At 39.0% G+C, this 12513-nt stretch overlaps 2 protein-coding genes across 3 annotated transcripts; both read right to left on the reverse strand.

Annotated features, from left to right (window-relative positions):
- Positions 1 to 1168: 1168 nt before the first annotated feature.
- On the reverse strand, positions 1169 to 5656 carry st6galnac6 (ST6 (alpha-N-acetyl-neuraminyl-2,3-beta-galactosyl-1,3)-N-acetylgalactosaminide alpha-2,6-sialyltransferase 6). Of its 2 annotated transcripts, none has more exons than XM_026173386.2 (6): positions 5519 to 5656; positions 5058 to 5149; positions 3290 to 3490; positions 1962 to 2374; positions 1772 to 1879; positions 1169 to 1691 (listed from the first exon to the last, which is right to left on the reverse strand). In XM_026173386.2, exons 2-6 carry the CDS (start codon positions 5079 to 5081, stop codon positions 1505 to 1507), a joined length of 933 nt encoding a protein of 310 aa, XP_026029171.1. In that variant the 5' UTR covers positions 5082 to 5149; positions 5519 to 5656; the 3' UTR covers positions 1169 to 1504. The 2 variants fall into 2 exon arrangements, with proteins under 2 accessions (XP_026029171.1, XP_026029170.1); XM_026173385.2 differs by having other exon boundaries at positions 5058 to 5130; positions 5519 to 5649.
- A 3160-nt stretch (positions 5657 to 8816) lies between these two features.
- Positions 8817 to 11848, reverse strand: st6galnac4 (ST6 (alpha-N-acetyl-neuraminyl-2,3-beta-galactosyl-1,3)-N-acetylgalactosaminide alpha-2,6-sialyltransferase 4). The gene is made up of 5 exons (XM_026173390.2): positions 11525 to 11848; positions 11282 to 11428; positions 10303 to 10712; positions 9263 to 9370; positions 8817 to 9144 (listed from the first exon to the last, which is right to left on the reverse strand). The coding sequence occupies exons 1-5, from the start codon at positions 11699 to 11701 to the stop codon at positions 8958 to 8960; spliced, it is 1029 nt and encodes a 342-aa protein (XP_026029175.2). The 5' UTR covers positions 11702 to 11848; the 3' UTR covers positions 8817 to 8957.
- Positions 11849 to 12513: the final 665 nt, after the last annotated feature.

The raw sequence follows: 12513 nt of genomic DNA on the forward strand, positions 1-12513 counted from the left end.
GAAAATCTGGGTTGTATAAATCTACTTCAGGCTGTTATCTCAGTATATATAGCAGGCAACCTAGTTGTCAGCAGTCAGTACAATTTGTGTATCTTCATAGTCTATAAAAATTTTTTTATTTTTTACTAATTTTAAAAGAAAAAAGGCTCAGGCTTCTGGACCTTAAAATCGCATTTCATGCACAGTGATGACAGTTCAAATTCTTAAAGATAATTGCAAAATTCTTGTCACCATTTAGGAAGCTTCTCTGCTTCAAACTGAGATTTCACAGCAAGAGCACGATCTGAATTACAGCCACATGCACCACGACACCACTGAGGTGAAACGGTTTAAGGTCAGATTCAGGCAGACAGTTCACTAGTAATCTTCAACTGGCACTATACTGTAGAAAACATATTGCTCCTTTCAGAGAGGAAACGTGTGAATTTTACACTGTACATAAGTAGCTCCCTTATTTTTGACCCTCTAATATGCCCTGGTCTCAGAATATTGGTCATTTTTGGAAATTAACCTTCTGCATCTTTGTTTGAAAGTCAGCGCACAGTTAGTACCTATAACTAAAAAGGTCTTCCCATAATAAATTGGGTTCCCATGTGATTTAAGAGGTCTGATTATGTCCACAAAAGTAGCATTTCTTTTTCTGTCAGAGTTGACTCAAGAGCAGTGAAATATTGTTAAATTAATATTTGGTGGTACTCTTATTTCTAAGGAGCATAAACACTATATTATAGTTATTTTAATTGACACTAAATCTTAGGTCAGATTGTCTTATTTACATACAAAGTGCCGAATTCAGACTTACTAAGCTACTGTTAGGATGCTTTGTGTCAAGAGCTGAAAAGTGTACTGTATGTAGACAAATTGGATTCATCCAGCTAAGATACTGACAATGTATTGTCAATGGTTTCTTGAACTTGTGCTCTTACACTGTATCATAAGGCCCCAATATAGATTATAATATAGATTATTTGTACACTGGATTAGGGATATACTGGCTATGGCTGCAGTGATGGCAGAATACGATTCCTGTGTATGAAACAGAAAACTATAGCTATAAAGAGTACTTTATAGGCCACTTAGTTATAGTTGATTAGACATGATTGCTGATCCCCTTTCAACATGAGAAACTGCATTTTTCAATATTTAACAAAAAAAATAAACATGTAAAAAATCTTTGTAAATTCATTTTCTATTTACAAAAGACACAAGTCAGTGTGGAATATACACCAGGTTTCGGGAAAAAGGCTTGAAACTGAGCTTTTGTAAAAAACAAAACAAAAATAATAAAAAAAAAATAAAAAAATCCCATGCCTCTATTCCGAGATGTGGTCCAATATTAGGCTTTTCATCGGTTTCTGAAAATATCCATCATTCATACTTAGTCTGGTTTTTTTTTGTTTTTTTAAAGAGGTCTCATCCGGGGGGAAGTTCCAATGAAATCAAACCGATAAAGCTCATTTGTGCACCTGTTAACTCCAGAGAAAAGTCTTCAGAAAAGTGCTTTTTACCATTTGGGATGAGTGAAGCTGATGTTGTACTGCTTTCCCCAGCGTGCAAACACCTGTTTCTCTGTAATAAAGCGATGGTGGTTTCCTCTTCGGCTGCTCTCGTGCTGGATGTATGTTACACATTCATCACCGCCCCTGGGCTTGTAGTAGTGGTATGGCATCTTCTTGGATCCAGAATTTCTTCTGGAAAAACAAATTGATTTCTTTATTGGTTAACTGGTTTAAATTCCCTGTAATGGGTTGAAGTCAAATGTTATACTTACCCACAGTGATTGGGTGGAACCATCCCATATACTTTGATATTATCACATATTTCAATGGCTATGACCATTGTGAACCAACCTGTGCTCAACCACGAGTGAGATTTTTGTCTGAGAAGAAAAAATAAACATATAGGAAAACAGCATTTGGTTACCTTTATCAAAACATTTTATAACCACCCTTAACACTCACCGGTCACGTCCTGTCTCTCTTTGGAACAGGCTGTCAAATCTGCGCATTTTGCTCGGTGTGACAGTGAAACAAGAGAAGTCTCTGTAGGTCATGCTGACTCTCTGGATCAATCTGTACAGGGTTCCTTTGGCATCTTTCCCAATCTTGTTTGGGGGTCCCCAGAAAATGATCACTGGGTGGCTGTCTGTATGTCGTAGGAATTCATTAGGTCTCCGGACCACCCTGAAAACACTGGAGTGGGCTACGACCCTCAGAGTGGTCCGGTTCCCGACGTCAGATTCATACCCCGTCGTAGGGGCGTCGTTCATGCGGATCACACACTCGGTGCGGTCAATCTCGTCTCCCGCTCGACTACCCAAGACGTGGCTGGAGCTCGTCACCAGTGCACACTCATGACAGTGCATGGTCATACTCTGAAAAGAAGCACAAGATGGAGCTTTTTAAGATAACATATTAAAACAATAGCTGTCCGCAACAGTGGTGTGGTGTCTATATTTTACCAGTTTAAGTGCTGATTTAATTTTTAAAAAACCTAAAAACACTAAAACTAAATGCTAAATCCAGCTGACAATGCTCATAACAATGATAATAAGTTAATATAGACGTTTTCAGCAACACGGGTCATGCAAATGTGTGTGGGTTTAGCCACACATAGTCTATGATAACGTCCATGTATCTGCCGAGTCTTAACAACTACAGCCCAGTGTGTTAGGCAGGGTTATCACTATATCAGATTCTCGCTACCTGATTAAAATAATAAACTTTATTGACATGCAGTATAAGAAAAAAACAATAAGGGTTTCTTTCAGGGAGTTTCCGGGTGTTTTTAGCTCTGATCACATTATAACGGTTGGCAGTGGGACAATTTGGAGGCAGTGCACCTTATCCCAAGTCTCTAACTTCAGATTGGGTTGACATCCCAGTCAATGCAGTTTTTTCCTGAAGAGGAAAAAAGCAACATTTTTTCTTTACTATTGGCTGGTTCAGGAAGCCACCCCTATGCACAGATAAAACTCAACTTGGATATAGCGTTCACAGGACAGCCTGAGCTGGGCCCAGTTTAATGACATCCTGTTACAGCTTCTTCCAAAATACATATTAGTAAATTACTTCAGCAGCATTTGATGCACTCTATTTTGTCTCCATACTTTCACAGGTATTTAGAATAAAACACAAGATTATATATCCAAATGAGTGTCGCAGTCAATCTCTAAAACTAAATTAATTTCACTCGCATTACCAATCGGGAAACTGACTCTATATTGATTTCTGGTTCAAAGTTCACTTATAGTTCCAGCTTTAACTTTGAGTGTTTGTGCACAACCTACTTTGTTCCCATAAACTGGCACATAGCCGTCTTTTCCTGTCCATTTCCTCAGGTCTGTGGTCTTGGTGGCATGGTTGGTAGCCACATGGAAAGAAGCGTAGACAGCATCTATGCTGCTGTTATTGTTGGAGCTGTACAGGATGAAGAGCGTCATCAGGATGAGGATGGCAGCAAAGATCACCATCTTGTGGCTCTGTTGTCCCTGCAGAGTAAAACACAATGGTGCAATATACAGAAAAACATTTACTAACATGGAAACTAGAGGCAATACTTTTACTTTTTATTGGATTAAGAAAGGACCATGAAAACCACAGTGTGTGAGAATGCAGCAGCAAAATTAAATGTTTTAAAAAAAAGTGAAACTGCACACAACCACGTTATTTTAGATTTTAATACACAAAAAGGCAAGCTCTAACTGGCCCTGATTCTTGCTATGAGTGACTTAGTGTAGGCCTAAATCATACACAGTGTAACAAAAAGATGTTTTAGTGGCCCCATCTGGCATACTTGCATACATGCAGAGTGAGACAAAAGCTGACATAAAGTTGTTTCCTGTGTACAAACAAACTGTTAATGGAGAGGCAGCAGCTAATGAGGCTAACCCTCAAAACGCACATGCTCACTGTCTGAGCCACTCACCACCGGCTGACCACTGAGTGTCTGCATGATGCAGCTGACTGACAGCATGAAAATAGCAGCCTGTGACATGCCAAGAAAGTGGTTGTTTCCCAAAAAATGGCCGCCAATATTAAAACTGGCGGAAATCACTTGCTGAACTATAATATGTCAAACATCTTGAGGCATGCCTCTCAACTCTTTAGGCACTACCAAAGCAGGTCATCTCTTTGCTTCATGTATAACCCTTTCGTAAATCCTGTTGACTACATCCTTTTTACTAATATAAACAAAGATATTAGATAAGAAAAACACATACAGCCACAAGTGCCTGCTTTTTAGCACCAGCTGCTGCAGCATCATCATCATAAAGCTGCTGGCTCACAGGCTGATCGACCGGCTGATCATTGCAGCATTATCATATGTCACATCTCCCAGAGTGACATACCACTGACCACTTATGAGGTTTTTTTTCTCTTTCTATCCAGGTATGCTTTTACTACACTGTCAATGTGATTGGGATCATTGTCATGTTAATAAAAATGAAGCCACAGTCAATCAAATGCTTTCCAAATAGTACTGCTTCGTCGAACACACTCTGATCGTAGTTTTCTGTATTACTAATCAGTTTTTTATCAATTTTGTTAAAATCCCAAACTCCACTGGCTGAAAAACAGCCCCAAACCATGACAGAACCACCACTGTGTTACACAGATGGCTGTAGAAAAGGGGTGGGCAACTCCAGGCCTCAAGGGCCCTGCAGGTTTTAGATACCACCCTGTGTCAACACACCTGAATCAAATGATTAGATCATTACCAGGCCTCTGGACAACCTCAAGACATGTTGAGGAGGTAATTTAGCCATTTAAATCAGCTGTGTTGGACACATCTAAAACCTGCAGGACACTGGCCCTTGAGGCCTGGAAGTTTCCCACCCCTGCTACCGCCGCTCATGGTTTCCCGTCAACTGAAGCTCCATATGCATCTCTCAGGTCTTTGTGCCAAAAAGTGCCAGGGACAGAAATGCTCTTGATGACCAGCAACCTTCTAGCCATCAGTCGAAAGTCACAACAAGTGCCTGCACTTTTTAACAGTACTAACAAAGATACTAAGGGCAAGAGGTATGGTGCCACCACACCCTCTAAAGGTCTTACCTTGCCACCCAGCCTGAGCCCCATGCTTCCTGATCAGTTCCAGCACACGGACTGTAATTGTCTGTCATCATACCTAAACAGGAAAAGGTAGACTAAAACAGACATGCACACAAATTCATCCCACTTCATTTAAATGGCGCCACTCGTAGTGATATTATCTAGTTAGCTGTAATTAGTCTAATAGCATGTTTAGACACGTAAGTATTTACAGGCTATGTGCTGGTGTACCTAGCAGCCGTCATACAGCTGCTAGGTACACCTGACAAATGTTAAAGCCAAATATTACACATTTTGATACAAAAACACCATCTTAAATGCGCAACCGGCCGCTTTCCGCGGGGTTACGCTTTTCTTTACTGGTTATTCTTAAGAGCAGCGTCCGGCTAACGGTGCTAGCATATCAATGAAGTTGACGGGTGATAATGGGTTAACGGGGGCCCGTAATGGTCCGGGTTTTTTACCTTTTCATGGTCTGTTTAGCCTCCGTTAACGCTCTCCCTCGTTTCTCTCGTGCCTATCTTCCTGCACCACTTTCTGACGTCATTGCCCCCGTCCTCTCTGTGTGCCTGCAGAGCAGTGAGCACAGCTGCGGACTCCGGAGCTCATAAACAAACGTTGCTACGGTAGTTTCCAGGATGTAGCCTGACATCGTCACAGATATGTCCTTTGTAATCAGGTTTTATTTTATGTCTGTTTCTGTTATTGTTTTCAGTTCATTTTAGTTTCACCAAGTTTTAGTCTTTTAAATGCTGCTCCATATTCCATAAATTAAGTAACAGATAATATGCATTGCACAAAGTCTACATAAAGCTTTGTGAAGACAGTTGATTAACAGGAAAGTAGAGAACACAACCCAGGTTGCCAGTATTATCTAAAACTAATGTGTTAAACATTTTGAAACTGAAATCAGGTAAGGAAGCATCTAAACTGAGGCACAACAGCACAGAGCTTTAAATAAAGGCAAACAACAATCTCACATCAACTGAGGGAGTTCTTCAGCCTTAAAAAACAGACAATAGTACAGAGATGAGTAACTGCTGACAGCCTCTAGGTGAGTGAGGCCACCTAGACACAGGAGGAATCCCACCTCTGAAACAGACAATCTGAGTCCACCCACTACAACACTGATTCAGATCAGATTTGTCACTGAAACCTACCTGAAGCTTTGCTGCATGTGTTTATTCAGACCTGGGATGTCTGCATAATTGTGAGTCATCTGCCTTTGCAGTGTAATGAGATGTATTGTAATATCTGTCCCAAATTTTCCAAATCTTACTTCTAACAAAAGGCCTTATAATAATAATAATTAACAAATTAAACTAATGAAAGCCAAACTAAAAGTAAATTCTTTATAAATAAAAACTGAACTGAAATAACTACTTCTACTCTGGGAACTAATGAAGTAAAATGAATTGAAAACACAAATCCAAGACAAAATAACAATAACATAAAATAAACTATAAATTGAGATTCATGGGTAAGTGATCTATGTGGAGTGTCAAATTTGTTTAGCGTTTCTTTTTGGGGTTTTTTTTTAATTTTTTTTATATGAATCTTCATAACTTTTTCAATTCTGGGGGGAGCATAATGGCATGAAGTGACACAAATTTAGACACGAAATTAGTTGATTTCCAGCCAGACACAACTGCCCTCTGAGAGAAATACTAAATGGCCTTTGCCTTCTGCTAACTAGTCTTGTGCTGATTATTAAGCTAATTTTGAATCTGTGACAAAGTTCGGCACAAGTGAAGAGTCTCACTTTCCTCACTTTTCATTTCTTTAGTTTAGTTTCAGTTTAACACAAAAGGCTCCTCTTTGAAACATTTTCTGTTCCCCACAATCCCTATGCTATGTTATACTGGAAACTTAAACAACAACAGTATATACTTAGGACATGCAGTCTATGAGTAACACATTTGGATTTATGCACTTTATCCTCCCTTTAAAAGTAATGTTTTATTTAATCCTGTATTAACAAAATGGAGGTATTTTATACAATTTTAAAATAACAAAAGCTAACAGAAGTGAGCCAATCATCTTTCACATCCGCACACTGACTAATCGGATATTGGTGAAAGCACCGAGGGTAGACAAAGAATGTCCAAAGCACTGAACTGAATTCAGATGCACATATTCAAGTAAACAAGACTCTGAAATCCAAACTCGCACATACAAACAGAAAGTGTTCTTTAGCAGGTTTATTCATGATAACACTTATCTTACAGTGATGAGTGTTTACATTCAAGTTTGTGCCTTCAAAGGTTGTTTTTTTTTCTTCCTTTTACCATATACATGGACTTTGGCTGCTAAAACACAAGTAAATTTAAACACTTCATGTCTGAAGTACACATCACAGTAAAACGCTTCCTCACTAGTGCAAATACTGATGCAGTCTCTGTAATAAGCCACCAAATAAGCATTATGCAACTGAAAAGGCGGTGCTATGTTTTTAATAGTAACAGGCAGCAAAATATAAATGGTAAAAAACTTTAAAGATGAAATTTAGTATTAAAACAAGACAATGAGTCTTCCTTTGCTCACAATTGTTCATTCAAATGTAACATTTTGTCACACACCCTAAAGGGTTTTTTCAGTTTCCGTGAGTGTGAGCGAGTATGTGGCCACCAAAGCAGATGTGAAAACAGCAAACTGCAGAATCACGAGTTCAACGGCACCACAGAAAGACCTGAACACGTTAATGCACATTCAATGAAATGTTGCCACTTCGAGCATTTTAACACTGTAACTCGCCCATATTGTTACAGTTACTGTGTTAGCAACAAATGCAAGCATAAAGCTTTCAGTAGAGAGCTTACAGCATAACAGCAAGAGGTTTTTACAGAAATAAACACCAACTTCAAGTTGCTCAAATATGCTTATTTGTTGAAAAAGTTCAAATGAAATGCAACACAAAGGCTTGTCTGAAAACAGCTTTCCTTTTAAAATGTCCCGGGGCCATAAATACACTATTACCTCAACTGTGCTTTAATGCTGAATCGGCATTGTCATCTTTTGATCACGATCATGGACCAATAGCGTGTAAAACAATAACAGAAGTGCTGAAGGGATTAGTCATTATTTGTTCTAATCAGCTGGATTTTCTGGTGGTTGACTTTCTTATAATAAGTTATCTTTCATACAAAAATGCTAAAATGCCACTATCTTATGCGTGTTTAGATTTCTGTGATGGTAAAGTAAGTGCCAGTTATTTTCTGACAATTTGTTATCGATTCAAAAGCAGCATTAACCTAATTGTGACCCTACATAACTATAGGCTGTATATAAAAGATGGCCATGATGGCATAGTCATCATGACACCCATTGGTTAGTGAGGTTCTTAATGAGAAATTGAGGGACAGCGTCCACCACAAAGTAAAGCTTAATCTAATTACTGTCTGTTTTGACTCTGAGGAATATAATTTATAAAATCAACATGTTATATTCAGTAAAACCTGAAACTGAGACCACAAACTCATAACAAGGGTTGAAGGGCTGTTTTCGTGTAGACTTCTATTAAACCAGATGAAACCAGATGGGTCGCCCCCTGCTGGCCATTTGAAATGAAGCACCTTTAAAGAACATTAGCTTTTTTTTAGCTAGGTATATCTTTTATATACAGTCTGTGTATATAATTATAATGCACTTTCTGTCTCAAATGAAATGTATATAATTGCAGCTTTATATTACACAGGCCAGATTGAAGCATGAAGTAAAAAAAACTGTGCAGAAAAGAGCAAAAGTCAAGGCACAGTTATAAAGAATCTAAAAGCAGCTTTGGTATTGACAGGTTTTAATTTATGGTGTTGTGTTTTAATATGTTTTTTTTCTTGTAGTCCTACTGATCTCTGCAATACCGAGGGGCCATTATCATTTGTTACCAGTAAAGCTTAATCTCATTCTTCAGAGGCTCCAGGAGGGGTGTTTAAACTCTATCCTGTGGCGTGCTGCCCATTTGGCATAGATGGCTTTCTCAGTGATGAAGCGATGGCCTCCACGTTGGGTGTGCTCATGGACCTTGTACATCTTGCACTCATTGATTCTGTTTTGTTCATAATAATGGTAGGGAACAACACTGTGATTGGCTCGGCTGTTGACAGGAGGGAAACAGTAGGTCACTAAAGATAGTAATAAGCCACTGTATGTACATAGAATATATACACACATAGAAAAAAAAGATGGAGCTTGATTATGGATCATAATCTCACCTGCAGTAGCCGTCATCAATCATTCCATAAACATGGATGCTGTCGCACATTTCTATGGCCAGAATCATTGTGAAGAATCCAGTGCTGAGAAACGCCCCAGTTTTCATTCTGAGTGAGAAACACAGAATATTTGTTCTTCCAAAAAAAGTTTTGCAAATTCTTACAAATTCAAAAATAAATCCTACAACTGCCACCAGTCATAATCTACACATTAGATCATAACTGTATCATACACTGTACAGAAGAGGGTATGTAATTATTTAATTTCCTGTAGAATTTGTAGGTTTGCTCATTTTCCAAATGAAAGAGAACAGCCTCTATTTTTATGGTAGTTTCATTTTGATGGAGAGAGACAGAATATCAACCACAAATCCATAAAGAAAAACACATAACATTAAAGTTAGAAATTGATTTGCATGTTATGGAGTGAACTGTATTTGATCACTAAGCAAAACATGAATTAGTACTTGGTGGAGAAACCCTTGTTGGCAAACACAGCGGTAAGATGTTTTGTGTAGTTGGTCACCATGTTTACACAAATCCCAGACTGGATTACTTATTTTTATTTCCTCCACTGTATTTCTTTTTAGAGACCCTCATTTCCTCAAGAGGTTTTGCCATTAGCCAGGCTGTCATTGTGTAAAGAACGTCCTCAGTAAATGACTGACCTGATTAAACAATGGGAACACTGAGTAGCTTCACCCCCTTGTGGTAAAAACATGGTATTACATAGAGCCCAGCCCAAGCGCAGCTTCAATTGATATCTCTTTGACGCTCACATTTTTGGATTTCAGGTTATAGCAGTTATTTCCTCACATTCTAACTGTAATTCATTTAAGAAAAACTTAAACTTTGAACACAAGAATTCACAATAACTTCCTTTAAAGTAAGGTATCAAGATTTAACTGAGTTGATTTAAGGCTGAAATGGGTAAATTATATTTTCACCTTTAATATTTTGAATTAGAGAACAAAGTTATACAGTGTGTAAATGGCTACACTTTCTATTTGTACAACTTACGAGTTAAACTCCTACCGTACCTGTTTTTTCCCGTTTCGTTCTGAAACACCCCGTCACAGTACTCAATCTTGTCTTTCGTCACAGCATACATTCGGACATTTGGATATTTTTTTGCCATTTTCAGGAGGGCATTGAAGATGTGTCCTTTGCCATCTTGCCTCATGTTCCTTTCAGGACCCCAAAACACATATGTGGTCTCTGCTGACTGCTGGAAATAATACTGCTCATTTTTTACCAGCAGGGGAACGCTGGTGTGAGACACAACACGAACGGTGGTGCGCCTCCCAACGTCTTTCTCAAACCCCTTAGTGGGCGCGTTATTCATCCGGATCACACACCCGATTTTGTCTATCTCCTCTCCGGCGCCAACTCCAAGCATCTGACCTGAGCTGGAGACCAAGGCACACTGACTACAGTTGATGTCCAGTATCTGTGGAGAGAAAAAGGGGAAAGATGAGAATTTTTTAGGCTGTGGTTTGTGCACATAAATCAGTAATTGGATGGTTATAGCTCAGCTGTTATTCCATTGTAATTACAGAATGTGCTTTCATAATGTTTTGTGTTGGGCTAATTAAAATAGACGAAATCAGAATTTTAGGTCAAGTATGTCTTGCTGGGAACAATCGGAATTGATTATATTATTTACTGGGTTCAGCTGTAGACTCTGGATGTGCAACTCAGGACTTTCACAGACTTTTTCCAAAGCCACTCCTGTGTTCTTTTGTGGTACGCTCTAGCTTTTTGTCTTGTTGAGATGCAAATGTATTCACAGTCTGACAGAAATACTACAGATCTGTAGTAATGGTTTTCACCCTAACACACACAAATACAATCAACAGAGACTGACAGACTGACAGTTGCATGCCTTTGTTATTTAGGTTAAGAAATGCACTGTATAATTAATATGAGTGGCTATCAGTTTTCACGGTCACCATGAACTAAGGGAACCAGACCTCTGTAAGCTTTTTTTTGTGTAATCCTACCCTCCTTGTGTCTCACCTGGTCCATTCTGTCGGGCTTGATCCTCTTGTAGCCCTCGAGTCCCTTCCTGGCCGCAGCAGGTGATGGGCCGTCCCGTATCATCACATGTCCAACCCAAAACAACAGAGGGAGGCTCAGGGTGAGCAGGCAAAGCCAGCGAAGCATCTGCACAGGCGGATAAGATGTAGGAAATGTTAGGGTAGTGCAGCTCCGCACACATTATTAGCGATCGGATGGGTTAAATAAGCAAGTGACTCTTACCAGAACGTTCATATCAAGGCCTTCGGCAAACCCCTGCTTCCAATGGCCCGGACGACACTCATTTTTCACGCCGACTCGAGAGAGACATGCCCAGTCAGCCACCGTCGATTCATGATCACAAAGGTTCCATATCAAAAGATTTTTAATTGCCTTTCCAGCTCTGTCAAATTCCAGCATCCGTTTCTTTGTGCGGTTACTTTCATTTTCATCACGTAGCCGACCACATTATTCTAGTCTTATTTGCACCATGTTTACATCAACTACCATCCGAAATCTGCAAGCTGCCCGTTTCTTCCCCAGCTTTGTTGACACAGTACCCTACAAACAATTCCTAGGACCCGCCTTGTAAATTATAACGTAGCCCGTCTTTACAGAATACGGCTTCCGGGGCCACTATTTCGCAACAAACTATCACCGGAACAAACTTGATTAAAAAAACATTACTTACCAGAAATAACTGTAACTTTAATAACAATAACTATAATAACTATGAATTTAACTATATAAACAATGATGGTATACGTTTTTATTGTTAGTATTTAAATTCATATAATGACATTAGACATGCGGAGGGCAGTCACGCCTTTATTCTGAAAGAAACATGCCAAAACCGGAAGCAGTCTTCTCAATACTTTTTGGTTACTTTAAAGTAGCCGTCCATGCGACGTTCCAGTACCCCTCGTAAATTTTCTTTCCCACAATAGAAGGAAAGTAATTTATAAACATTATTTCAGATGGTTAAACTACGCCGTCTCAATACTTTTTCTCGTTATACTATTCTGGTAGCCTGACTCCAATGTTATGGCCTTTAGCATATAATTAAGAATATAATTATTCAATAAACGTAACCCATTTATGTCCCTTTAGCATTGTTTTTAATTATAAAGTATATACACCGCCTTGAACTTTCTAGCAGTATTTCCCCTCTGTTTGATCAGGATAGAGTGACGATATTTCAAGAACTAATATCTGATTGGATTAGAAAAGTC

Source organism: Astatotilapia calliptera, chromosome 7 (genome assembly GCF_964374335.1).
Source record: "Astatotilapia calliptera chromosome 7, fAstCal68.1, whole genome shotgun sequence".
In the NCBI taxonomy this organism is placed as follows: domain Eukaryota; kingdom Metazoa; phylum Chordata; class Actinopteri; order Cichliformes; family Cichlidae; genus Astatotilapia; species Astatotilapia calliptera.